The sequence below is a fragment of the Hibiscus syriacus genome, unplaced genomic scaffold (assembly GCF_006381635.1).
Source record: "Hibiscus syriacus cultivar Baekdansim isolate YM2019G1 unplaced genomic scaffold, ASM638163v2 tig00111983_pilon, whole genome shotgun sequence".
NCBI classification, from domain to species: domain Eukaryota; kingdom Viridiplantae; phylum Streptophyta; class Magnoliopsida; order Malvales; family Malvaceae; genus Hibiscus; species Hibiscus syriacus.
In genome coordinates, this window is record NW_024063228.1 from 621,749 (window position 1) to 649,586 (window position 27,838).

Sequence of the window (27,838 nt, forward strand, 5' to 3'; positions counted from 1 at the left end):
AATATCTCTGCCGAGTTATGCGATTGTGAGTTGTCTGCTATCTGCCTCCACATTGCTCTGGTATATTTGGTTTTTATGTATTCGATCACACTGCTTGTTACTCTATCTCATACTCTCTCTCTCTGTTTATTTCGTTGAGAAGCAGAATTTGTCTAAAGCTATCTGTTCAGAGGAAATAGACACTGCTGGTTGCTCTATCTCTGGTAAGTTGGCCATGGCGGGTCAAAAGCGGAAAGAGAGGGCTGGTGGTGGTGAATTCAGAAACAACAAGTTCAAAAAGGACTCTAAGATGAATAAGAGTTCAAAGAATAATAAGAATAAAAACAATACGATAAGTAAAGGGAAAGGTCCTCGCTTGCCTTCTTCACTACGAACGGAACTTGATCGCCTGAACCCTAGAATATCTTCGGACAGTGATGATGGCATTGATTCCGATATTGGAAACGATGTTTATGAGTACGACGAAGAAGTGCCAGAAGAAGAATCCCGGAAGAACCGCCGTTTTGATCCTGTTGAGAATTATGAATACGAGCTCCCTAAGGATTTTAAGGTTTGCTTCTCTCTTGTTTGCTCGTTTAAGTGAATTTTATTTCAGTTTTGATTCATGATAAATTTATTTTGGTATGGACTTCGGATAGCCGAATCGCAAAAGCTAGCTATTAGTGTAACATCCTAAGTTGAAATTCCATACTTTCCAAAGTGAGATCCAACTCCTATACTTCGCAATTAGGCACATATAATTAACTATCTAATGCAATGCATGCTTACTCTGGTGTTCTGTCACCTTTTGAGCTTGCATACTAACCTCTTGTTTTTTTATTTGCATTTGTTTCATGTTTACCGGTATTTTCTTTTTATCATGTAGGATGAAAATGTGTCATCAGATGACGACGATGATGATGGTGGCTTTGGTGTTGATGGAAATGAGGGTAGTCAAAATGAAGACGATGAAAGGCACTTGAGGATGTTGCAAGGGATCACTGGAATGTCAACTGATGCCTTTGGAGGTAAGAATTTTTTTTGTTTGAATTTGTGTTGTTGGATTAATATGGAATTTATTGATCTACCAAGTTCAATGGCCTATGTTAGTTAATGGTCATAGGACTCTAATTGAAAGATTTTTAATCATAGTCATGTTTTAAGTTAATTATACTATCTTTTCTTGTCAATTATAAGTTGCTACCCATCTGTTTTTTGAGAGTGTAATGAATGTCCTCAGAACATGTTTGATGTCTCTCTGACACAGGGCTGCCTGCATTTTATGCGAAAATCTTTGTCTAGTCACCATATTTGCCAATCTGAACTTTATTTTTCTATTATATTGAAACATTGTATGTAGATTGAATTGCCACATGTAAGTACGTCATCCATGGTTGAAAAATGTGTTAAACATAGTCCGGAAGAAAAATTGGTGGATCTATTCTTGCAGACATTGGGTTAGTTACCTTTATACTATTTATTATTCAGTTGATATGATTTTTTGGTTGGTTGCAGACAAGAAGAAGAGGAATAGCATAGTTATATCTGAGGCACACCCCGAGTCGGAATACAACCCTACACGTGATGTTCTTCAGGGTGATGGGCACATTACAGTTCAAGATCTTTTGGATCCTATACAAGGAAAACCGGGATATAGCAAACTTAGAAAAAGAATGCAACATGTGGATAGAAGATCTGCATCTGTTCAAGCTCCTCTTCCAAAGGCAGATAGAGAGAAATTGGAGAGGATGGCAGTGTACGAACATTCGAAGAAAGATATTACTAAGTGGGAACATCTGGTCAAAAGGAATAGAGAAGCTCCTACTGTTTTCTTTGGTGAAGATGTAGACTTGGGATTTTCAACTGTAGGGGCAATAGCTTCTGAATTTGAGCCTAGGACCGAGTTTGAGAAGAAAATTGCTTCTTTGGTTTATGATGACAAAGTTATGGAAGCTCATAAAGCAGATGGTTCTAAACTTCTGGAATTAAATAAGGTATGGGCATTTTAGGACTTGTTCATTCAGTCTGGCATTTCATTGCTTTTAGAGGTTTACAAAATGCGTGCCTCTCCTAATCATAAACTTTTTATTACAAACCTCTTCCTGAGTAACTTTTCCCAAATGTTTGTGATGAATTTCATCTTAAAATTTTAATTAGAAGAATAATGACCACACTAAAGCATTGCCTGTCTTAATCAAGGTATACTTTATTGGTGTACCACAGGTTTAGACATTTTGGGATTCTGATATTCACTTGAGTGCTTTATCCATCTTTTATCTAACATAAAGAACACGGGCTTTTAATGTTTGATTGCAGATAGTATCTTTCTGGGGATGTTGGACTCAATTTTCATTTTAATGTTTACTGTTGGCCTTCTTTTTCACGTGCTAAAATTTTCAGAAATATTTTTGCTCATATCATGGTTTCTCTAATAGAGAACATAAAAGTCTTCCCAATTTGATTCCAACAAGTGTGGATTAAAATTTGGATAATTTTTGGAAATCGGCTGAGATTATAATGGTCTATGTGAATGAAAGGGTTTTTCCATATTAGGAGCAAACATAGGATGAATATTTAGATTTCATAGCTTATCATTCTTTTGAACTTCTCCTGTATAAAAAAACAGATGGGTCTTTAAACTTTTCACGCTTATGCAATGGCTTTTGGATGGCTGTAATTTTCTTGGTATTTGGATTTACTCAGATCCTCTCATGGTTTTTGCTCTGTTGCACCGAGTATTCTGTGAATGTTTGTCTGTCACTGCATAGAGTGTAGTTGTTAAGATCTTGAAGATTTTTAAGTGTGTTTGGTTTTCATCAATGCTAAGCAGATATCCGAAGAAGATTACATTAAGCATCGGGATCATGTAGCCAAAATGCGCAGTCTTCTTTTCCGTCATGAAATGAAGCAGAAACGCATCAAAAAGATCAAGTCCAAAACCTTTCATCGTTTAAAGAATAAGGATAAGCTAAAAGCGGTATCTGTAGAAATGCTGATGGATCCAGAGACAGCCAAAGAACAGGCTAGGAAGCAAGAGTTCAAACGAGCTGAGGTGATACATAATTTTCCTTTGTTTTAACAAATTTTCTGTTTTCTCTTATAAAAAAAAACAAATTTTCTGTTTTCCAACAATGTTCTTTCAAAAGTGCTTTACCAAAATAACATTTAACAAATGTTAAATCTTGATTCTTTTCCCTATTACTTTATGATGCAGGAGCGAATGACTTTGAAGCACAAAAATAAGTCGAAGTGGGCAAGACGTATTTTAGAGCGTGGTTTGAATGCCCAGGATGAAGGTACTCGAGCAGCTATGGCTGAACAGCTTCACCATCATGCTCTTTTGACGAGAAAAATTAACACTGTTAATGACAGTAGTAGTAGCAGTGATAACAGTAGTGACGAGGATGACGAGGGTTCAAACGAGGATAGGGCATCTGAGTTGCTAGAAAAAGCAAAAGAGAAAACACTGAAAGTATTGGAAGACGATGAAGAATTGCCCAATTCTGGAGTTCTTTCTTTACCTTTCATGGTATTTATTGTTGTATTTTTCATTTGGACTGTCAAATATACCTATGAGTTGTATGTGCTTATCTTATCCTGATGTTTTTGGCCTCATTTTTTATGTGTTTAGGTTCGTGGAATGAAGAAAAGAAAGGAAGAAGCCATGGAAGAAGCTAAGCTTGCGCTTCAGGAGTATGAGCAATTGGAGGGTACAAATGGTGCAGTAAATTCTAAACCTCCCATTGCAACTGGTAGAAGGGTTTTTGGTAGGGCTGATACTGAAGTTCCAGATTCTAACAAGAAGACCAAAACTGATAAGATGAAAGTGGATAATTATTACGGTAACAGTGATAGCGAAGATGATTTCGAAGCCAAAGAGAATATTAACATTGAGGGTAGTAGAAGAAATGATGTTGAGAAGGATGTTGCCCCTAATTTTGATAGGAAAGAAGCAACTGATGTCTCTGTGTTCAAGGTAATTGCTCCTCTGATATTCTTGCAGCTTTCTCTTTTTCTGTTCTTTTAGTGTGCATTGGTAATAGATATTCAACTGTTTTGGACACAGAATTTTGATGAAGTTGTTGGAGACCCCGGTTCAAAAACAACATATGATGTTGCTATTTTTGCTTCTGATTCATGGAGAAAGGTTATTATCCTTTGCTATCACTTCAAGTATTCTTTAATCCAGAGTAACCTGTTTTCATGCTAACTAGTCTGTATACAATCACAGATGAAAAGTGGGAATGAAGTTGATACAAATGTCAGAAAGTTGCCAGAAGTCAAGGAACCTATTGCGCTTAATCAAGACGTGGAGGTTTGATATCTCTGATACTTAAGTTTGCTCTATTTTTTGTGTGTTTTGGCAGCTCCTTATTGTTCTGCTCCTTTTCTTGGAAACTCGGAAGGAGGGAGAAGAGGGAAGTGATTCAGAGAGCGAACAACAAATGGTTGATGGTATTTTGACCTCAGGCCCCAAGGAATCATATGAACTCCCTTCTCAATCAGAGCTCATTCAACTTGCTTTTGCTGGGGATGATGTGCAAGAAGAATTTGAAAAGGATAAACGGGAGATCTTGAATGAGGAGAACCCTGAACCAGATAAACCTGTTTTGCTCCCGGGTTGGGGCCAATGGACTGATGTACAGAGAAAAAAAGGTTTGCCTTCATGGATGCTTAAAGAACATGAAGATGCTAAGAGGAAGAGGGAAGAAATTCTTAAGAGAAGGAAGGATGCACGTCTTAAGCATGTCATTATCTCCGAAAAGGTGGATAAAAAGGTAAGTACAGCTTTGTTCCTCAATTTTTGTCCCGAGTACATGTATGTTTTTTTGGATAAGCAGCACTTCTATTTATCTGAAAGAAAATTAGCAGTCTGCTACAAAGTATACTCAAGAAATAAACAGAATACCTAAACAGACATACCCTAACCCCTTAGCATATACACTTTACAATTTTCTTTGTTCTTAGTCAAACCTATTCGAGTACATACTACCCCATTTCATCTGAGAAAAGATGAAAATCTGCCTACCTTGGCATTCCTCCATGAAGCCTTTTATTTTTTCCTGTCAAATTTGATTGATGGAGTTCCATGCCGTCTCGCTATGGTTGAGGTAAGGGACTTTCCCTTTCCATGTCTGAAGATCCAATCAGTCATTTCCATGCTTGAGTACATATTTGGTTGTCAAATGAACCAATTCTTTCTCTAGATGCATTCATTAACATTCATCACAAGATCTACAAATTCCATGCATTCCGATAAGAGATGTCAAATTGCACTCTTTGTTTTGTTTTGGACATAGTTCAATTGCACACTTTCTGGTTATAAAATGAATAACATAAGTTCTCTGTAATTGTATTTGGCAGGCTGAGAAATTGCAAACAAAAACTTTGCCCTACCCTTTCACATCGAAGGAACTGTTTGAACAAAGTATGCGCATGCCGATTGGATCTGAATCAAACCCAGAGACTGCAATCAGAAGTCTTAATCGGCCAGAAGTAAGTTCAATCTTTCCAAAATCGTACTCGGAGCTCAATACATTTCTTGGGGGAGTTGTGGTGCTTGTGTAGTTCTTTTACTAGGTGTACATAGTATAGATTTGTAAAATAGCGTCGACTCGGGAAGCTTTTTCGGGTATTCCTCCTCTTGCCATTTAAATCTTCCCGCTTACTATATATCCGTTGCTTGTTTGTTTTAATACACAGGTGGTGAAGAAACCAGGGGTAATTATAAAACCGATCAAGTTTGAGGAGGCGCATCCTCATGAAAAGTCCGAGGATAACAAACGGAGAGGGCAAAAACCGAAGAAAAATAGAAGCAAAGGTGCTACTAGCAAGAACAAGAAACAATGAAAGACGAGCAAGTAAACTCGTAAATTTCCTTTTTAAGTGTTTTCCCCCAGTATTTGTAGTAAATTCATTTGGTCCAAAAACATCGAGTTTTTAAGGATAAAAGAATGGAGAGCCATGTTATTTTGAATCAATTAAGCCTTTTTTTCTCCTAAAATATTATTATCATATAGTACACGATGATTCTATCACATGGGTTTATTTGTATCTTTTACTTGATTTAAAAATATATGTATTATAAATAACTAAGGAAAAACTATAAATAATTAGGAAAAATCAAATAAAAGTAGTAGGTGGTGGAATGAAGATGTATATGTCACGTGGTTAGGGCTGAAATTAGTAACCGTAGCTGGACAAATGTGATCGGGGTGGCATCCCTTGCTTCGGCCTTCAGTGTTGCTGCTGAAGTTTCCAGGAGAAACTGAAACTCTAGTGGCCTATGATTAAAGGCAACGTGGGAATGACCAAAGGAGTTTGCAATTTGTAAGAGTAAACCTCGTTTCAGATAAACACAAACTGTTGCATCAATAAGAATATGGTAAAATGTAATTGTTTTAGATCTTCAAAGCTCACTGTCAATTAAAGCTTACAAGGGATAACAGACATGGAAATTACAAAGATAGACGGCAAAGGCATGTCAAAAAGGGAAACCTCCAGAAACTATTCTATGTATATGTGTATATGGCATTGCCACATTAAGACGATGATTCACTGTTGTTGGTATTTTTCCCCTCCTTGTGATCACCAAAGATACGTTGCTGGAAATCCGAAACCATTAGAGGGAGACCCTTTCGAAGTGAGACCTTGGGTTCCCAGCCAAGCAGCTCTTTGGCTCGTGCAATATCGGGTTTCCTCTTGTGTGGGTCGTCTTCAGTGTTGGGTCTAAACTCTATCTTGGCATTTGGATCAATAGTTTCTTGGACAACCTGTAAACAGGTAACGATCAATGAACTTCCATTTTGAAGAATAAATTCAGATTTGCTGCAAATAACGCATACCTCGGCAAGCTCGAGCATGGTGAATTCACCCGGATTTCCAAGATTAAAAGGTCCAACATGCTCCCCTTCCATTAACCGCATGAGCCCCTCCACCTGTTTCGACACATCATAAATAATGATGTGAAAAAAATATTAGTTCGATTGACAGCGAAATAACACTGATGCATGCTTCAGACCAAACTACGAGGCAATTGAAATTTGCTGGTCCCCTTTGGGGCATTCATTTTGGTACAAAATCACATGGTGCATGTTTCACCAATTAATTTTTACACTCTTCAGACAAAATTTCAGAGCCGGAGAAAGAATATGATCCTTTCTGTTAAAACTTAAAAGCTTTTATTCCACAAGACATTTAGCATTCCCTATGTTGAAATTATCAAACTTTTAGATTCCCCCTTCTTTACCATGCAATGCCAAGATGCACTTCAAATATACAGGGAAATGTATGATTAAAAGTTGAAAATAATAAGACTTTTACACATTAGAAAAGAGAAATAAATAAATGTGAATGTACAAAGTTTTATCTCAGCCATCCATTTATTTTCATCCAACAATCCTAAATCAGCGTAAAATTGCAATTCAATATATATATAAAGATGACATACCAGATCAGAAACATATTGGAAACTCCTTGTCTGCTTCCCATCACCATACACAGTCAAAGGCTCCTTCCTTAAAGCCTGCATTCATTTAGTCAATTATCAACATTAACACCCTTCCCTACAGGCACTGCAGAATTAGTTACAGGAAATGAATGCGATAAAGGGCACCTGAGCAACGAAGTTGCTAACGACACGACCATCGTCGATGCACATACGAGGTCCGTAAGTATTGAAAATCCTGGCAATCCTAACCTGAAAGAACGGATATTCGAACATTTTACATGGTCGTTTGAAAAGTCTGGTGTTATGAAATGACGATAGATTAATATAATCTAACCTCAACTCCGGCTCCTCTGTGATAATCCATGGTCAGTGTTTCAGCAGTTCGTTTTCCCTCATCGTAACAGCTCCGGACACCTGCCACCATACATTCAAACTAGTTTCACGTTATTCATTTGAAGCAAACGCCAAAATATTATCTGAATACACCTATCAAGTGTAACGGCAAATAAACTATAAAAAATAATAAAAAAGAAATATAATAATACATAAATTTATGTGGAAAAACATATAAAAATCACGAACCGAAGATAAGAATTTTACTGCACAGACAAATTACAAGAAGATTATATCAAACTTTATAACCCTAGATAAATATAAAGAGTGAGACATAGTAACCCTAATTGAATTAGGATCATAAACCCTAACAAAATCAATCGAGATTTTTTTGCGCGGGAAAACAATACAAATAACCTAGATCTAAACATAAACTAAAAAGACAAACCTTAAAAGATATGCCCCCACCATCATTTACATTTCTCACCGTCACCAAACAAAAAAGAAAACGATTTTTCCTGCAAAATTACTTGTCGTGTTCTGGACATGTAATAAATATGTGCTACGTGTCAAGTAAAACTCATGCTGATCGTACGATTTCAAGTGACCGCTAATCGCGGATTAATTCTGAAAATGTTCAAAAAGAATTCGACCAGATCTACAAATATCTAGAGTGCCATTTCCTGGTGACCGTAAATTTTCAAACACGAGCGGAGGAAGGGAGTTTAGTGTTTACCAATTGGATTGACGTTGCCCCAATAAGTTTCCTTCTGAGGATGCTGAAGAGGATCTCCGTAGACTTCACTAGTACTAGTTAACAAGAACCTTGCTCCGACTCGTTTCGCCAGTCCTAACATGTTCAATGTCCCCACCACATTTGTCTTGTAAGAGAAACACATTCATTAAGGAAAATAAACAACAACAAACGCATACAGCGAAATCAAAAGCTGTGATGATTTTAGAAAGAAAGAAAAAACGTATAGTGAATGAAAATTTTAGAAAATGATAAGGATATGATTGTTTTGACTGGGTTGAATTTGTAATGAACTGGCGAGGCGGGGCAAGCGAGATGGTAGATCTGGTCAACTTCCAACAGCAAAGGCTCAACGACGTCGTGTCGGATGAGCTCGAAGTTCGGGTTACCGAAATGGTGCATGACGTTCTCTTTTCTGCCGGTGAAGAAGTTATCCACGACGATCACGCTGTCTCCCCTCGCAATCAACCGGTCCACGAGGTGAGACCCGACGAACCCGGCTCCGCCCGACACGACGATTCTCAAACCTTTCCGTTTTAACCCCAAGGGAATCTTACCCGCCGGGTTGAACGACTCGAACCCGAGTCGGTGCGGGTGTGAAAACTTGTTATGGGCTTCGACGGGGAAGTAGGTGACAGAATCGGGGATTGGATCGGTAAAGTGGTGGTGGGGAGCACGTGAGGTTGGGAAGGCGGCGAAAACCAGAGTGGCAATAGCAATGCCGACGAGGACGAAGATAAGGCGTTGCTCCCGCAGCAGGTAACGAATCGGACGGGTGACGGAGGCCCATGGTTTATCGGGTTTGGGCGAATACGAATCCGAAAGAGGCTGAGACTCGTGGCCCCTGTATATCAGCTCCGACCCCATAGCTCTTCCAACTTCAAAACTCAAAAGAGAAACAAATTCAAATGAGTTGGTGAAGACGGAGTCGCCAGCGAGTTGAGGAATATATAAGAAGGAAATAGCCAAATAGGAGACTATTAAATACAAACTAGTGCTGGGCTTGGGGTATTACAGAAATGCCACGGGCGGTGGCTTTTGGTTGTTTTCTAAAGAGGTCTTCTAGTCTGAAAAGTAAACGATTGCCATTAGCTGCTGTGGAATGAATTTCTTTACCAAAGGAAATGGGGTTTTAACTTTTAAACATGGTTAACTTTCACTATTATTAATTCTTTTAATAAATAGGTTGAGTTTTACTCATATTTATTTTAATGGAAATTTAAATATACTTCGATTAATAATTTACATATTGTATTTTGTAATGATGATTCCAACCATAATTATATGAATATTTTGATTTTTTATAATTATTTTTTATACTAAGTATTGTTATTTGATATACTATTAGTGAAAAATAATTTTACAGACAATTTAGATGTAGTCAAGTATTGTTATTTATATGACACTTAATTATATCTAAACATTATTTATAAAATTATTTTTTATTAACACTATTTATATAATTATATATTAATCATTTATTCTAGATATGATAATAATGAGTTCGAGAAATTTTTTGAATAGTATGAGATTACTATAAAGTAGTATATATTCATAATATTTATTAACCAATGATAATGCATACACACTAAACTAATTGCTCAAATTAAAACTTTAAAGTAAAATAATATTTCCTTTAATCACTGAATTCATTCAATATTTCATTTAAAGAAAAAACATATTACCCTTAAAGGGATCTCAGTGATTAAAAATAATTTATTCTCCCTTGGTGATCCGAGTTTGAATAACATAATCTACACATGAATGTTAGTATAAATCTAGATCTTTTCAAAAAAAAAAAAGATTATTCAAATAAATCGAAGTACGTATACAAAAAATTATATAATTTTTAATTAAGTTGATATTATTATATTAATCACAATAATTAATAGTTTTAAAATTTTTTGTAGTATGTATATTATTTTATAAATAAGTAAAATTAATAAAATCTTATCAAGTAAGTTTGGGCAAGAATATCACGTTACTATGGTTGACTTAAAAATTCATTTTTTTTTAACAAACCTAACTTTTTTATGGGGTTTGATAGATCATTAAGTCAAATTATAAATGTGATGTCCTTTTTATTTTTTGAATCATTAATGTTATGAAAATTAGATCAGTGGCCAAAACGATTAGATTGTGAAATGTATGTCTCGATTTTTATTTTTAACAATTCATTATTGTTATACCTTTTTAATTTTATCTTATCGTTCTAACAGGTAGAATTATTAATTCTTAACTTAATTCGATCTTTTTGGTTGCACCAATATTATCTGACCTATTGATCGACTAATTCAGGTTGATTCTTGCAAAGACTTATTATAGAGAAGTTCATTTCAATCCAATTTTCTCTATATATAACATCAAGATTCGAACTTTTAATTTTATTATAGAAACTTCATATTTTATCTTGTTGAATCAACTAATAATCAATACCACTCGAGTCAATATCCTTTTCTGGATTGTTATTTAATTCGCTGATTGTTTTTAAAGTGCAACTCACTTCATGTGAACCAGCGTTGACGAATTTGGGCATATTCGAAATCTTTCTTCTAACTTAACGCTAATTTAGGATCTCAGTTTCTTTTGGTTCCTTAAACGACAAGGGATCCGCACGTTTTATCAGATCAAAAGGAGCACATACATTTTCGTTACAATGAAAAAGATGTTCCAATGAAAGATTTCATCGGTACAGGTATACTTTATTTAATCTTAGGGTAAAGTATAGTAATGGTCACTGAACTTTTCTAAAACTTGCAGTTAGTCCCTCAACTTTTAAAACTTGCAATACGGTCCTTCAACATTTAGTCCGTTTGCAATATGATCTCCGACGTTACACTGTCGTTAGTACGTTTGCAATATGGTCACTAAACTTTTCAGGCGCTTGCATTTATGTAACACACCTGACTCGTATCTAACCCGAATACGAATATGATGTGTTACATTTGACTTTTCAAAACGTATGAAATATACAATTCGGAATAAATTAAAATTTTGTATCAAAATACAAAGATATGACTTCTTTAATAAAATAATCATTTCGTGTTTCTTATAATCATAAATTGAAAGAATAAGCAGTAGCTTTTCTATATTCGCGTTTCTTCCACGTTCATCCAAAATGTAAAATTTTATTAAAATAGAATAATAATAAAATGAATTCATTAAATAATCTCAATACTAAAATAAAATGTTGTTCTTTCTGGATGTAGTATGTTTGAGCAGCTGCGTCTGCATTGTCAAATGGTTAAAAAAATTCTGAATAAATATTACCTTATAATCACCCAAACTATTCAAATAATAACAATAAATATTATTAAGATAATGACAACTAAATAATCATAATAGTAAAAATAATAACACAAAAGTTTACAATAAAACTTTTAGGAGGAAAAAATATTTATGACAAGATTTTTATTATAAAGATTATACTAAGTATAAATTAGTCCCATCTAAGTATAAATTTAATTGATGTACTAATATAAATTGTTTATAAACAACATGTGCCAAGCGGGAGTTGACAACTTTAATTAAACTATCATCACTCTGTTTTAGAAGGTTGGGCCAATTCTAAGATGTTATTTAATTTCAAATTGAGGTGTAAAAAACAAGAAGCAAGAACCAGTTAAGTTCAAATGAAGACTTATTCCAAATTAATAGACTGTTTTCAGCGTCCACTTGATATTATATTTCAACATCAACACGAATTAAACGACCTTAGTTGTTAAGAAATTATTGTTATCCTTTAAGGTTCCGAGCTCGAGCATCACTTATATAGGGATGTGCACGTTTAATATTAAATAGTTAAGATTTTTCCAATAGATAATATATTGTATTCAACTTATGCTAATAAAAAAATCAAATGTTAAAAATTAATATTTAAGGTAATGTTAATAATAATAATAATAATAATATCATTTATTAAATTAATTAGAGATTTAAAAATGTGATAATAAGTTCAATTTATAATTATTCATATTAAATTTGAATTTTAAAAATGTTATTGTTGATTTTTTTTACTTAGTATGATCTTAAAAATACAAATATTATTCTCAAATCGTAGTATATCTAACTGTACAAATATCGTTTGTTAAAATATGATTTTATTAAAAGCTATAGTATTTGACGAAATGTGTCTAGATAAATATGATTTTATTAAAATTGTTTGTTGTAGTAAAGAAATTTGTAACACAAAAAACTATCTAGAATTGTCGATGACTTCGTCAATAGTGTATGTCAGTGACAAGTTAACGTCTTATTTAAGATGAGTAAGCGTTCGTTATAAATTTAAAATTTTGGATTAATTATCTATCTTATTGATTTTGTACATCATGAAATTTTATTTGTGCTCATCTCGTATAAAATTTTTTGTTGTTAATATATACGTGTCCGCCCTTAAAAATATTTATGAATCTGTCACTGTTGTACATAGTCATCGACGATTTTAGGACAATGATAATCAAACAAAAATCAAATTAAGTGAAAGAATCAACGATTAAAGTAAATAAAAAATGAATAAAAATAAAAATAAATTTACTTTGCTAAAAAAGTACACAAAAATTTAAAAGATGTTGAGTTAATTGCACCATATATCCTTATACTATAACTCTCACTCTAAATTGATCCTTAAATTTTTAGACATTTCAATTTCATCATTAAATTATGAATCACATTCTAAATTCATTCCCGAACAATTACTCTCATTCTAAATTGATCTGTAAACATTTGAATGTTCCAATAATGTCCCCTAAACCATTAAAAAAATTGGAGGAAAAATTAGAACATTCAAAAAGTTTGGGAACCAATATAGAATGAGGGTCATAGTTTCAGGTAAAATTATGACATTTAAAACTCTAGAGACCAATTGAGAATAAAATTAGAATGTTTAAAAGTTTGAATTCTAGTTTAATAGAAAAATAATAATTTAAAGACACACAATACAATTAATTTTTAAATATTGAAGACATAAGCATAAATCAATTTTTTTTATTAACGTAGGGTGAGTACAAAATGATATCTGTTAAAAAACTCTCAACTATTTAACATTGAATACTTATATTCTTGATATATCATCGAAGTCAATAAATTAATTAAATTGAATAATAATAGTACATGTATATCTTTCGATTAAAATATATATTTAAATATTTTGAAATACTAATATCTAACCTATGTGCCAACCACCGCCATTAGGCACCCTCTTATACCCTGAAATTCAATTAGCATGTATACTCAAAGCCTCTATAAATTGATGTCTCTATCATTGATAAAATCTTATTCTCATATGTAATGGGGGGAGGAGGAGGTAAGGTAATAGGTTGCCCCCAATGCCAGGTTGAGAGCAACTTTCGTGAAAGACCTCCAGCAATCAGAATTGTGAATTGCCCACCGTGAAACTCGATCCCACGACCACAAGGTTAAGAGCCTTGCGCTCTACCAACTAAACTGGACGGGAAATTCATGTCTTTATCATTGAATTGCGTACTAATAATAATAACAATGCATTATCAGCAAATTAACAGCTGTAGAGTTTAACTTAGAAAAATGGGATTTGGATGGTTCTCTGTCGGCAGGATCAGTTATTAGAAATGATTTAGCCTATTAATACTATCATTATCAACTAGTCTCTGCTTCAAAGTTCAAATCACCCTCAAGTTTGCACTACCTCTGTTGAGATTTCCCTAGTTGTATATATTTTTTAAAAAATATTTCCCATCAGCACGAACCACATATACAGTGTTAATCTATAAAATTTAAGAACATGTCTGTACATGATAATTAAGATTATATTATAAAAGAAAACCTACTGAGAGGGATCTTTCTACGCTCTTGTTCTATTAAAAAATGGACGAGTGTATAACAATTAATATTCCTAAATATTTTCAAAGTGGACTAATTTTATGACATTTGATAAATAATCAAGCACACAGAAAGAGTTGCACTCGTTGACGATTCATGGTGGGTGGATTCAACATAAAATAACATGGGCATTAGGATTATTTCAATCTTTTCAATGAAATTAGAGAGATTAGGCTTTTTTTTATTAAAAAAAGCCCAATAATATCATGGGCTAGCTACCGTAGCATGCGAGTATATGGCTCATCTTGAGAAATTAGATGACCCTATTTCCATATGTAATGGGGTGAGGGGAAGGTAAGGTAGTAGGCTGCTCCCAACGCCAGGTTGAGAGCAGCTTCCGTGGAAGACCTCTGACAGTCAGAATTATGAATTGCCCACCGTGGGACTCGATCCCACGACCACAAGGTTAAGAGCCTTGCGCTCTACCAACTGAGCTGGACAGGCAATACAAAATTAATTGACTCTATCCCCATATGTAATGGGGGTAAGGGGGAGGTATGATAGTAGGCTGCCCCCAACACCAGGTTGAGAGCAGCTTTTGTGGGAGACATCCGGCAGTCAGAATTATGAATTGCCCATCGTGGGACTCGATCCCACGACCACAAGGTTAATCTCATCTTGAGAGATTAGACTTTTTTTTTAAATATAAGATGTTTAATTATATAATTTTAAAATAATATAACTATTTGAATGAAAACATATAACTAAGAGTTACCAATTACATCTAATCCAAAAAAAATTATACCTAATTACACCCTAATCTAATTATATGACCATTTTTTAAATGAAATTTAAAATTAACATTTTTTTTTACTATGGAAACTTTGTTCTCAGCTTTTCAAATGAATTATTTGGTCAAATAATAAAAACATATAACTAAGAGTTACCAATTACATCTAATCCAAAAAAATTATACCTAATTACACCCTAATCTAATTATATGACCATTTTTAAATGAAATTTAAAATTAACATTTTTTTACTATGGAAACTTTGTTCTCAGCTTTTCAAATGAATTATTTGGTCAAATAATGTTTTTAATCCCTCTATTATGCTTACATTTGAAATTTAGTCTTTACACTTTCATTTCACATAATTTGAAATTCTAATTTTATAATGTTATTACTTAATCCAACTAGATAATATTGTTAAATATTCCTGTTAAAATGATAACACGTATTTTACTTCCCCAAAAGCCTAATTTTTTTTTTTAAAAAAAGAAGAAGCTTTAAGGCAGGGCGAAGGGGCTTTACACTTTACAATTACATGAAGTAACTATTAATATCAATACATAGTTGCATTAAAATGGTATTATTTGATGCCTGGTGACTTCACACCGAAATTAAAATCTGAACCTATTTGTTCAGCCGGATTTATGCTAATGTACATATCTTATTCATCTTAATCCCTTCTTCACTCCATGATCGTCGAGGATGGTTCAAGCTTTACAACCCCGAGGTTGCAAGTTTATTGACCAAAGCCAAAGCATTGCTCGTAAAATACGAGCATCTCAAAACCCGGTTGCGCAGCATTTTAGCTTGCTTACCCTTGGGATTCTCGAAACCATCCATGCAGGTGTTTTGATCGGTTAGTGCTGCACTCAACCAAGTCGTCACGTCCCCCATCTGTTCGTAAAAATTCCCGGCACTCAGATTCCGAAGGACCCCGAGTGAGCCGTGTAGTTGGTCGATAGCATTTTGAAAGCACTCGGTGCAATCCGAGACTGGGATTCTGTATCTCCCACTCATCTCTTTGTATTTCTTCACTTTGATCAAGTACTGGGCAACCTTCTTGGTTTCCCCTATGGTTACCGAAACCCCGGCTCGCGCCCACTTGCTCGGACTTGTCTTGGCGGAGCTGGAAAATGGTGCCAGTGTGCTGATACAAAGGGCACGGTATCTGGTCACACTGCATGCATCTTGCACGTAATTGCTTGCTGATTGACCATGTTTTAGGACGCTTAGGAGAAGTAAAAGTGGAAGGTAAACATTGGCGTTTGCCATTAGCATCGAGTTGTGTGAGCTCTATGATTTCTATGGATTTGCAGAGGATGGTCCTTTATAAAGGGAAAAGGTGGAAGGGGAAAGCGAGAGAATGGTGAGTACAATAAATTTCAGATTGGTTTTTGGAATAGGTTACAAAGGATGAAAGTGAAGAACATGTGAAAGAGCTGGTGAGTTACGCATGAATTTGGATTCAGATTAGATCTGTTAGGTTTCTTCCCTTTTTGATTAGGTGGAGCTGTTGATTACTGTCTGCAAATGATCAAATCGTGCACAAACAGCAGTTATCATTAACAGTAATCGGAAAGCATCACTGCTTACATCAAGATTAAATTCATTCTTAGATTTCAAGCAAATTCTATTATTGTGAAAAAGGTCACATCCGGTTGTTAAACTCAGCATAGGCTTTAAGTAGTACTTATAAAAATAAAATTAGGGTATAGTTCGATTTAAACTCGATTTTTCCTTTTAAATTTGAATAATAAAATCGACATCGTTTTGATATTTAACTTAATAATTTGATTGTTTTGTGATTTGATTCTTTATTTAATTATTTATTCAATCTCTTTGATTTTTAATTCATTTTGACCAAATTTGAATCTTATGCCATTCAATCAAAGTAGAGTATTTGTGTAACTTTAATTACTCTTTTTGACAGTAAATTCCCTCTTTTCTAATTTAGTCCCTCAAATTTTATTTTATTCAATTTAATCATTTTATTCAACTTTTTGCAAATTCATTATTTCTATCGATTCCTTGACTTCTTGTAATCTCATCAATACTTCATCCTCAAAATTCATTCTTTAGAAAATAACATTATAATTTTGTTATATAATTTAATAAGATATCTAATTTATTAAATAACATTACAAATCTTACTTACATGTGTGAAACATATATATATGATTACAGATAGTCGTTTAAATTAAAATTAATCAATATCATAATATTATATATAATTATATTTAAATTTAAATTTGAATAGAAAATCAAACAAATATATACAATTTATCTAGACTTTAATTTTCATAAACTCAACTTGATTTTTTTAACCCGTAGGTAAAGCACAGCAAATGAGATAAGAAAGATGAAATGTCTAATAGGCTTACTGTGCAAAACAACGTTATCAGCCAGGCAGACCTATAAGTGGATGATGTGCTGAATAAGTACAGTTTTCCGTTAATTTGGGTTGTTTTTTTAGCAGAAATATTAATTTTAGTTTAGGGTAAGTTACTGTTTTACCTAAAAGGAGAGGGAGAAGGGGGTGATAAAATCCCATTTTGTTTGAGTCACGTGATTATATCAAATCAATGATGCAATTCACATGAATGCAGTGATTATGGCAGCTGAAACATCGACTTTACCTAGCGAGCCTCGCAGTTTCTGACAAATTTGAGGGCAAATTGCAGGTGCATTGAAGCATGTGATATGCACACCAAGGCCTTCATCACCAGTGTTAGTGTAAAGCATTGCTGCATCTTGGAGCTGTTGCAGAAATACTATGAACATAACCAATTGGCCGAATGGATCCGTTCCATATGTACCCGTAAACCCGCTCGTATGGTGTTTTGGTAATTTTGTGGCCGCCTGATTGAAACTACCGAAAGTGTGTAGCTAAATTGAAAATTTTACGGTGCACAATCCATCTGATCGAGATGTTGTATTTTCGTTGGGACTAGTCTTTTAACTCTGCTAAATTACCTTGGCTTCCCTTCCCTTCGAATGGATTGTTGTTGTTTTGAGCCTGTGGGTGTGGGAGCAAAAAAGGATCATAAGAATGTTTGTATTTTCTTATTTTTACAGTCTTTTAATAAATAACTAAAACATTTAACAATCGTACACAAGACCAATGAATTCATATAAAATCGACAAAGGTGCCATAATTTGCAAATATGGGCATAAGTTTATCAATTTGTAGAGTTCCCTTTCAGGCAGTCACAAATTTGGATGCAATCATTTGGACAAACCGATTAAGAAGCATTCACAATCAAACTTGGACTTATCTAACAAAACTATGGAGGAAGCTCCTAGACCTGTTGCCAGAATCCAAGCTAGTAACATGCCCCCCAACCTGTTATTCTTGTTACAGTTGAACTTGGGAAATAAGATAAACGTTCTCTTTCGAGAGCGCTATAATTATTTCGATACAAACTCTCTGCTTCATGAAGGTTCTGACCTGATGAACTTGATGGAGGATGGACATAGACGCCACCAGTTTGATCAAGTTGTGGGAGTGGGACTGTAGGAGACACACCTCCCGTCATACTAGGAACTACAGGAGCAGGCACACCAGATTGATTGAAGTGCTGCTGATCGAACTGATTTTGCTGCCAATAAAAGACAACAGATGTCTGTACCAGACGATGGGCATGACCGTCGCTTCCAGGATGACGAGGAAAAACTGAAGACACAAACGAACTCCCACCTCTAGAACTGGACCTATGAAGGGTAAACAACCAAGTAGTTTTATGGTGAACAGCATCGGTGAAGGGGGAAAAAAAGACAGGTGAACTTTTCCTGCAAGTTCTAATACAGGTGAACTTGAGCTTTATGAACACAGATAACACAGACCATATTTTGTCGTACCTAGAACCAGAGAGTATAAATTATTACGCATATATTCAAACCCATGTTAGCTGGTACCTAACCCATTTTCAAAGGGGGGATGATGTGGAAAAGATCTGGGCCTAGTCGAACCATTAGGTTCACCGGTAGAAGATCTCTGAGCTGCAGCTAGAATAGAAGCTGTATCAGTTAATTGGTGCCTTGGGTGCATGATTATATGATACAGAGAAATTGGAGAATGCCGCCCCCAACTATGATATCGGATGCTAATGTAGGTAAAGCACGGGAGATAAATCTCATTGTGCCCGGCGAGGATATTCAATTGGAAAATAAATTTGGGACCATCAACTCTATCATTAGATCTTATACTTGTGGGTGGAAGTGGTCCAACATAAGCAAAATATGAATAACAACAGATGAAGTAGCAGCATGTTCAGCAAATGTTAGGATGATCTACGTGAAGAATAAATATTATTTTTGTGTCACATAGTTGTCTCTTCATTGTGTCACCAAAGGAAATGAGATGAAGTGATTTTAATCATAAGAACTTACATGTAGTTGATGGAGATTCCACTTCCCTGAAAGATATAACAAAGCAGCAACATGTCAGAGACAGCACAAAAGTTTGTATCTTATCGAATGAACTGCCGAACGTTTTGAGTAAACAGACAGCAAGATTCTTATGTAAGTGAGTTCCCATCTTGTTTCACAGAAGAAAAATGAGGGATCCGACCGACACCACAAGATAAACCATTATTATTTATTAATAATGATAAATTTGGGACTAATAGTATTTGTTGAGATGGTTGAACCATTATTATTTATTAATTTCACATGAATTTTTCCTTCTTTTCAAATTGATCGCACATGATTTTTTTTAATATTTTTATATAAATTTATATATTCTTACTTTGTTATACTCCGTATTTAATTTACTAACCATTATATTTTCAATTTGGTAATAATTATTACCAGTCACGTTAAGTTGGATTTTATTACAGAACCACTGGAGGATACCATTTTAAATAATTTGAATTTATTATTTTTTAAGGAAATTTGGATTTTATTATTAACGACTATGTCTTTGTCAGTTGCAGATGTAATTTCCAAACGAGTCTGTTTGAAGCAATCGATAAAGAGAGAAGAGATAATCCGAAAATTTGGCCTTTCCCCCCTTCATCCACCGCCAATCTCCGCTGTCATCACCTGAAAAATCCAAAACCACACATCATCATCAGTTTCCTTGTCTTCTTGAATTGTTTTCCGTGTTCTTGTATTTCTTATTTTGGGTTGAAAGGATAAATAATTATTGCCAGAGAGAGAGATGAAGTTCTGCAAGAAGTATCGGGAATACATGCAGGGACAACAAGAGAACAAACTACCTGGGTTTGGTTTCAAGAAGCTCAAGAAAATTTTTGAAGAACTGTAGGAAAGACGCTCATGGAGTTCTTAACGTCCAAACTTGTCCTCACCATTGTTCAGGTATATATATATATTAATCAGGATCGGTTATATGATTTGAATATCAATGATTTAATCTTGACCCTTTGTTCTAATCTGTACGAAATCATGACTCGTTCACACCTTGATGAAAATCAATGGCCAGTGTGCGACGGGACCTTCTTCCCCTCCCTTCTCAAGGAAATGTCGGACGTAGTGGGTTGTTTCAATGAGCGTGTTGGGAGATTGCTTGAACTGCACTTGGCTTCGGGCTTTAGGAAGTACTTCATTTGGTTCAATGGTAAGTTGCAAGGAAGCCATGTTGCCTTGATCCAAGAAGGGAAGGACCTGGTTAAGTATGCATTGATTAATGCTAATGCGATTCGAAAAATACTGAAAAAATACGATAAGGTGTGTTCATCTCTGTTTCAAGAATCTGCTCCGATGGTGATTCGTCATGGTCGAAAAGATTCGGTTATAATTCTGCTCTCGATGCAGGTTCATTTATCGAAATAAGGGCAAACCCTCAGGTCAACAAGCGCAAAGTATGCACATCGAGGTACTTCAATCACCATGGCTATGTGAGCTCATGGCTTTCCACATCAATTTGAGGGAAACCAAGGCCAAATCATCCCCTGCATTGTTTGAGGGCTGCTACCACACATTTAACGATGGCAACTCGTTCCTTTCTTGTGAACTCTTCGATTCCTTCAATCTGGACTTGACTTGTTCTCTATGCTTGGTAAGTTGCAGGATTTATTAGCTCAGCTGCTACTTGGGTTCTTCCCTGACGCGAGACATTCCATTTTCTTCCTTTTGTGGACATATATTCTGCTACATGTGTGCTTATTCAGCTGCATCGGTCACCATCGTTAACGGACTGAAAGCAGCAGAGTCAAAAGAGAAATGTCCTTTATGTCGAGAGGTGAGTGTCTAGGTCCCATAATTAACTTCACCTCTGATATTCCTTCTGTTTATTGCTTGTTATTCGAATAAATACCTTTCCATTTCATTACAGAGTACTATGCAGTGTATATAGACATGAATGTAATCCAATCTCCAGTGGAATGTCCTGTGCAAACTAAATACCATGTCCTACTTTTGCAGGCTTGAGTTTACGAAGGTTTCTTCCATTTGGAAGAGTTTAGTATATTGTTAAAGAGAAGGTATGACTATTATTTTTCCTAAAGATGAATGAATATGTATACATATGTTATAAGAATCATGGATTCGTCTTGGAACAGCTGTCGTGACTACTGGGAGCAGCGCCTTCAGACGGAAAGAGCAGAGAGAGTTCGACAGGGAAAGGAACACTGGGAATCCGAGTGTTGAGCTTTCATCGGTGTCTGATTATACCAACTTCCCGTAAATCTACATTAACCCCTTTTTATTCTCTTTGCTATATATATTTCAAGTGTTGTATTTCCCATCATTCTTCAATAAAATTTCAAAACTGTCATTTGGCTGACGTTACAGATCATTTGTAATAAAACGGGGAAAATCGAAAGATTTGGTTTATAATCCAGAAGAACGGTTGGCATATTCCTTAACCAATGCCGCAAATAGTGCCGGCTTCTCGAGCAACCGTGATGGTTTGTCGAACTCTTTTGCCTTTCCTGTGTTAAAGGAAGAAAAAGAAAACAAGGGATTGTTAGCCATAAAGTTCATGTGACAAACTGTGAATGCTCGACTTTAAAGTATAGACGTGTCAGACACCTATATGAATGAAGCACGCACCTGCATCGACAACTAAAACCCGATCACAGTCCATGACTGTGGGTATTCTGTGAGCGATGCTGATAATTGTGCAGGCTGCAAAGTCTTCTCTGATGATCTTTTGGATTATAGCATCAGTTTGCGAGTCGACAGAAGCAGTCGCCTCGTCCATGAACAAAAGCCTGCTGCGCTTAAGCATAACTCTCCCCAAACATAGAAGTTGTCTCTGCCCCATGCTCCAATTGTCGCCATTATCAACCACTGAATTTTTTCAAGGTATTTAGGGGATTCTCAGGCACCATTTCAGTGAGTAGGCTACGAATAAGTTAGAATCGCTTACCTAAAGAATCGAGTTTATCGGGTTTTGAAGCCACAACATCTTTAAGTTGACAACGTTCGAGGCTCTGGGAAAATTATAAACCTCCGGTGAGTGGAAACAATGAAACATGTTCATTATGAGATATGACTTGCTTTTACCTTCCATATCTCTTCATCTGAAAACTGGCCTACGGGATCGATGTTGCTTCTCACGGTTCCTTCAAAAAGGACAGGTTCCTGAGGGATGATTCCGAAGCGTGACCTGAGATCATGCAGTCCTAGCATGCAGATATCTATACCATCAATAATTATTTTCCCTGCGGTTGGCTCAATCAGTCTGAAGAAAACTTGGATTAAAGTCGACTTCCCACTCCCAGTCCGACCAACGTCACCAATCTTTTCACCCCCATTAATGCTCAGAGTAATGCCTTTAAGTACTAGAGGAGTGCTTGGACGGTATCGAACCTGTCAGCCAAAATCATAATAAGCAAGTGTTCAACAACATGCTGAAGGGTATTGTAAATTAATTTCTTCCATGCAGGTTACCTGAAGGTCTTTGAGCTCCACATTGCCATGAACAGGCCAATTCGGAGGGGGAAGACGGTCTTGAATATGCCATGCCGCCTCCGGCTGAATACTTGAAAATTGCTTTATTCTTTCGACAGAAACCATCCTGTTTTCCACAAAGCAACTCATATATATGGCCCAGTACAGTACAGCGTTGAGGGACAATCCATACGAAAGAGATAACCCAACATTTTCTGCATTAAGCAAAGTAAGTTGAGTTTATTCAGGAAAAGATCCATGAAAATCATAAGAAAACTGTTTATAGAACTGAGATTGCGGCATACAAGTACCTGGCCTGACAATGCTGCTCGGTAAAAAGATCATAAACATTGTAGAAAGGCAGAGAACTACACTCCCAAAAAATTCCAAACGGAATCCCAGCCATTCGTTAGAGCCAAAGTTGTGGAAATTCATGCGTAAACTGGAATTAACTCGGTTAATGTTTTCCTGACAAAACATATCCTCCTTTCTGAATGCACGAATTGTCATAACTCCGGAGATACTTTCGGAGAAGTGATGGATGACAGGAGCATTAGTGATCGAGTCAAGGCGGGTTAATTCACGTGATGTTGCCAGATAGTATCCCTGCAATTCAAGAGAACTCAATATCATTAGGACACTCAGATAAACTAACAGCTGGGCCTGATATCAAGAAAAAATATATGTATGCAAAAGTTTTGAGATTCAACATGTTTTGGTGAATAAGAACATGCTCACTACATGATCAACATCTTATGAAAGTGAATTGAAACAAGAGATCCGTACCCGATACCAGTAATTCAGCCAGCCGAGCGGAATTATCAAGAATATTGTGGACCAAGCATATTGACACGTGATTATGAAGATACTGAGCAGGGTGGTGTACATGGAAATGGCAATCCCCATAATAAATGGGATGAAGATATCGACATTGGTCTGATCAGTCGACGCCTGTGGATCGAAAGTGGAACAAACCTGTCAGTTCTTGGACACAATGCCTACTTCTATCGCTTGCTTTTCGGAAATAAGCATATATAGATATGTTGTGATGAGCGAGTGCCGTAGTTCAATCCTTGAATTCTTACCCGGCTTAAAATTCTTCCTGAAGGCGTGGTATCAAAAAAGGACATAGGGGCGTGCAAGATGCTCTGAAGAATTTGACTGAAAAAGATTTGTGCTGTCTTGAGCCCCATAACTGTAACAAAAAAGGCTCTGATCGCTATCAACACCACCGACAACGCTGCTATGATACCATAAACAGAAATGAAATGCGAAGGGTTGAACGATGGAGCACGTTCAGCCGCAGTTTCATATGATAGCCAATAATCGCCAGCCATTATCGAAGCTTGCCATATCAGAGAGAAAAACAACGCAACAGCCACACCCCACCAGCCAAAAGCCTCAGTGCAGTACATTTTATAGACATGCAAGCTGACTTTACCGGTTTCCCTCTCCTCGTCTTTGATTAGCCTAGAATCACCCTTATCAGATTTCGAGTCATCTTGGGAGTTATGTTCACCATTTTCTGCTTCCCCAATATTCGAAACATCACGAGGAGATTTCGATGTTTTGGGGGAATTTTCACCTGGCATTGTGTTGCCTGCTTCTACAAGTTCCATGGCCGTTTCGTGTGCAGCTACCAGAGCTCCAAAATCCATGCCCGTGTCTAGCAAATCATTATACTTCCCCGATTGTGTTATCGTCCCATCTCGCATCACCTGCAGTTTACAAAAATAAATTCTTTAGAAATATGAAAACGAGAACATGTTTGCATATTTTTCCAAGAACCAGATCATACATGCCTACTTACCAAGATAAGATCAACATCATGTAGGAAATCTACTTGATGTGTTACGAGTAAAATAGTCTTCTCTTTGAGAACTCCTCTCACACATTCCTGCATATAAAGCAGGCTTGAGATTCAGCGACTTGATCTATCATTTTCGGTCATTATAAATCGAAGATATAGGATCGTTTTTTTTAACAAATGCACAATGTTCAATAAGCAGAAAACAATGTCACCTTAAATATATCCGACCCTGTATGAGCATCAACAGCACTAAAGACATCATCGAGAAGGTAGATGTCACAATCCTGGTAAACAGCTCTAGCTAGTTGTATCCGTTGCTTCTGGCCACCGCTGAGGTTAATTCCGCGTTCTCCGATTTCAGTCTGATCACCAAACTCCATCATTTCCAAATCTTTCTCCAAACAACAAACCCTTATCACTTCCCTATATTTCAACCTGTTCATTGGCGAACCGAATAGGATATTGTCTTCAATCGTCCCATTCTGAATCCAGGATGACTGAGCTACGTATGCTGTTGTCCCACAGAGTTTAACCTGACATACAAACAGAAAGAATTTAACTATCATGAAATGAAAACATCAGCTTCTTCACCTTCAGACTTCATACCTTTCCTGATATTTTGTGCATTTCACCAAGAGCTGAAGCCAGGATAGAAGACTTCCCGGATCCCACAGTCCCGACAATGGCTGCGAGCTCCCCTTTCCGGATCTCTAAATTTATATTTTTCAAAACAAGTTCTCCATTTTCATCATCCCAGCTAAATGAACCATCTTTAATTTCCACCGCGACTCTACCATCGCAACCTTCCTGTCTCTCCACCGATGAATCAGCCAATTCCTTGCTCATCATGAAACGATCTAATCTGTCCAATGATATCATTGCCTGTGAAAGTGAGATCAAGGATTGTGGGAATGTCCTGATTGGTTCCTGCAAGATCTTAAAGATACTCGTTGCAGTGAACACTAGCCCTGCATCAAGTCTCACTCCAAATAAAAGTGCTGTCCCGAATGTGAGGGTCGATACCAGCACAGGTGCTGACCACAGTACAATCAAAGTGCAAGCGAAGGAATACAAGAATTTGCATAACCATCCGAACTCAGTTTCACGGAAAGATTGGATTCTTTTATTGAAGTGTTCTTCCCATGCCTGGAACCTGATAACCCGCATGTAATTAATCATCTCATTCGTTGCCTTCATACGCAAGTCACGATTCTTCATCAGATCGAATTGAAAACGTTTGTTCCTTCTGGTTTCAATCACCACAAATACAAGGACGCCAAGAAGTCCAAGCAAGGATGTCACGACCGAAGTGCCGAGGTACCCATACAAGAGAACCAAGGCGACACAAATCTGCACGGGAGTCGACCAAATGGAATGAAGCTGGAACATCATATCTGAGAGCTGTTGAGCATCAACAGTCATGTAATTCACAATCTGTCCAACCCCATGAGCTTGACGAGCAGAGCAGGTTAACCTCAACCCTTTCTTGTACAAAGAAGTAATAAGAGTGCAGCGGATGAGCATTCCGAGTTTCTGAGTGTTGAAGTTAAATTGGTGAGTGCTCAACACTTCAACAAACTTAGCAACAAGAAGAATCAATATAAGGTAATATCCTTCATATTGAGAGCTTCTTTTCCCTGCAGTGTAATTAATGAAACTTTGGATCAGAATCGGACCGACATACATAACGCAAAGCCGAACGATTGCGAGTGATGCAGTGAATGCAAGTTCCTTCCAAAAGCACCGTAGCAATGTAGTTCGAACAGGGTGCTTCGATTTTTCCTCTGGTTTAGGCCAATTTACTTCGAAGAGCCCAGACATCCTCTCAGTTCTATGTTCCGGTGAAAGAGTCGGAACATCGTCCATTTTGAGAGGGGATTGGTAGCCTTTTTTCAAAAGAGGATTCAACCAGATCCAGAAGGCCTTTGATAATACTGAAGCTGAAGCAAAAGCACTAGTGTTGGATTTGCTCAAAAGGGGTTCATGCAACAACTTGGTTTCTTCTTCGTCCACTGCTAGTTCGGGTTCACCGCTCAACGTTATACCAGTGGAACCTTTAATAGCAACAAGAAGAAGAAGAACAGACAAAGGAAAAGAACTCAGGGAAACTATATCATCCAACCTCAAATTCTGACCCTGATTTGTTCCTACAGACACCATACGAATGATCCCAGAAGCAGCAAACAAGGAAATGATGATGAAATTCGCAATCCAATAAATCCGGAGAGACAATGGGTGGTTGATAGCTTGAAATCTCTTCTCATGGATGATTAAGATAGCAATCACAGCATGAGTTATGGCTTGAATCAACCAAAATATTCCATCAACTTGCTTCCACGGCGCCTGGTTACCTCTAAATGAGAGAATGGATATAATAATGTAACAAAATGAAAGGAGAACCGTCGCAGTCAAGGAAAGCTTGAAGTATACGTTAGTACTGGAAGCCGCCCTGTTTCTTCTTATGAGAGGCTTGTCGATGTCGGAGCTGCCATGGCTATTGCTTGAGAATCTAGAATAGAGCTTGTGAACCGCAAAGCATAGGAGGGTGAGCAAGAACAGGAGATCAACGGCTGAAAATATAACTCTCTGAGGACATGGAGCGAGGAAAATGAATTTCAGCCATTGGATTATCATAGGAACAGATGCCTCCTTGGAAGATTCAATCACAGAGCTTGAACACGAAAGTGTAGTAATCCAAGTAGCAGAAGACATATTCACTCCAAAATTTGAAATAACACAAAAATCTCGGCTTTTTCAGATTGTAGACGGAAAGTTCAACCTTGTTTTTGCCATAAGGAGCTCCATGGAAAAATGAATCAACTCAGATTTTTTTCCCGCTTTTACAAGCTTGTCGTCTGGAGAAGTAGCTCATAGATTGAAAGGTTCAAAGTATTCAACATTGTCGGCTTTCCGGAGGTTAGTGAAAATGAATGAAGAAGTCACCGGAGCTCCTAAGGCCCAAGAGAAGTATGAACATATAAGTAATGATGATACTATTAAATATGAAAAAAAATACAGTTGAATTCAACATGGGAATTTTTCCAACTTCCTTTAAAAAAAATGGAATCA

At 36.4% G+C, this 27,838-nt stretch overlaps 4 protein-coding genes, 1 non-coding gene and 1 pseudogene across 6 annotated transcripts; 2 read left to right on the forward strand and 4 right to left on the reverse strand.

Annotated features, from left to right (window-relative positions):
* Positions 1–149: 149 nt before the first annotated feature.
* On the forward strand, positions 150–5,977 carry LOC120173619 (uncharacterized protein C57A7.06-like). Of its 2 annotated transcripts, XM_039180718.1 has the most exons (12): positions 150–550; positions 866–899; positions 936–1,007; positions 1,495–1,973; positions 2,810–3,031; positions 3,194–3,508; positions 3,611–3,955; positions 4,046–4,126; positions 4,211–4,294; positions 4,386–4,757; positions 5,344–5,475; positions 5,683–5,829. In XM_039180718.1, the coding sequence occupies exons 1-12, from the start codon at positions 215–217 to the stop codon at positions 5,827–5,829; spliced, it is 2,619 nt and encodes an 872-aa protein (XP_039036649.1). In that variant the 5' UTR covers positions 150–214. The 2 variants fall into 2 exon arrangements, with proteins under 2 accessions (XP_039036649.1, XP_039036648.1); XM_039180717.1 differs by having other exon boundaries at positions 215–550; positions 866–1,007; positions 5,683–5,977.
* Positions 5,633–27,705, reverse strand: LOC120173618 (ABC transporter C family member 4-like). Its single transcript, XM_039180716.1, has 13 exons — positions 25,376–27,705; positions 24,982–25,302; positions 24,770–24,856; positions 24,045–24,677; positions 23,746–23,910; positions 23,271–23,565; positions 22,960–23,174; positions 22,573–22,878; positions 22,436–22,499; positions 22,117–22,356; positions 21,873–21,995; positions 11,418–11,423; positions 5,633–5,643 (listed from the first exon to the last, which is right to left on the reverse strand). The coding sequence occupies exons 1-11, from the start codon at positions 27,479–27,481 to the stop codon at positions 21,895–21,897; spliced, it is 4,533 nt and encodes a 1,510-aa protein (XP_039036647.1). The 5' UTR covers positions 27,482–27,705; the 3' UTR covers positions 5,633–5,643; positions 11,418–11,423; positions 21,873–21,894.
* On the reverse strand, positions 6,349–9,479 carry LOC120173621 (UDP-glucuronic acid decarboxylase 2-like). The gene is made up of 7 exons (XM_039180719.1): positions 8,778–9,479; positions 8,499–8,646; positions 7,764–7,843; positions 7,595–7,678; positions 7,430–7,504; positions 6,825–6,917; positions 6,349–6,752 (listed from the first exon to the last, which is right to left on the reverse strand). The coding sequence occupies exons 1-7, from the start codon at positions 9,381–9,383 to the stop codon at positions 6,522–6,524; spliced, it is 1,317 nt and encodes a 438-aa protein (XP_039036650.1). The 5' UTR covers positions 9,384–9,479; the 3' UTR covers positions 6,349–6,521.
* On the reverse strand, positions 14,744–14,816 carry TRNAK-CUU. Its single transcript has one exon. It is a non-coding gene; the product is annotated as a tRNA-Lys (tRNA).
* On the reverse strand, positions 15,670–16,383 carry LOC120173622 (pectinesterase inhibitor 6-like). Its single transcript, XM_039180720.1, has one exon. It carries the CDS (start codon positions 16,378–16,380, stop codon positions 15,817–15,819), a length of 564 nt encoding a protein of 187 aa, XP_039036651.1. The 5' UTR covers positions 16,381–16,383; the 3' UTR covers positions 15,670–15,816.
* On the forward strand, positions 20,089–21,889 carry LOC120173623 (annotated as a pseudogene).
* Positions 27,706–27,838: the final 133 nt, after the last annotated feature.

Coding starts and splice junctions, on each gene's coding strand:
- LOC120173619 (XM_039180717.1), top strand. CDS start 215: ATGGCGGGTCAAAAGCGGAAAGAGAGGGCTGGTGGTGGTGAATTCAGA. Junction 1,974..2,809: donor AACTTCTGGAATTAAATAAG/GTATGGGCATTT, acceptor AATGCTAAGCAG/ATATCCGAAGAAGATTACAT. Junction 3,956..4,045: donor CTGATGTCTCTGTGTTCAAG/GTAATTGCTCCT, acceptor TTTTGGACACAG/AATTTTGATGAAGTTGTTGG.
- LOC120173621 (XM_039180719.1), bottom strand. CDS start 9,383: ATGGGGTCGGAGCTGATATACAGGGGCCACGAGTCTCAGCCTCTTTCG. Junction 8,647..8,777: donor TCAACCCAGTCAAAACAATC/ATATCCTTATCA, acceptor TGTTTCTCTTAC/AAGACAAATGTGGTGGGGAC. Junction 7,844..8,498: donor GGGCAACGTCAATCCAATTG/GTAAACACTAAA, acceptor GTATGGTGGCAG/GTGTCCGGAGCTGTTACGAT.
- LOC120173622 (XM_039180720.1), bottom strand. CDS start 16,380: ATGCTAATGGCAAACGCCAATGTTTACCTTCCACTTTTACTTCTCCTA.
- LOC120173618 (XM_039180716.1), bottom strand. CDS start 27,481: ATGTCTTCTGCTACTTGGATTACTACACTTTCGTGTTCAAGCTCTGTG. Junction 24,678..24,769: donor ATGATGTTGATCTTATCTTG/GTAAGTAGGCAT, acceptor TGTAAACTGCAG/GTGATGCGAGATGGGACGAT. Junction 23,566..23,745: donor GGCTGAATTACTGGTATCGG/GTACGGATCTCT, acceptor CTTGAATTGCAG/GGATACTATCTGGCAACATC.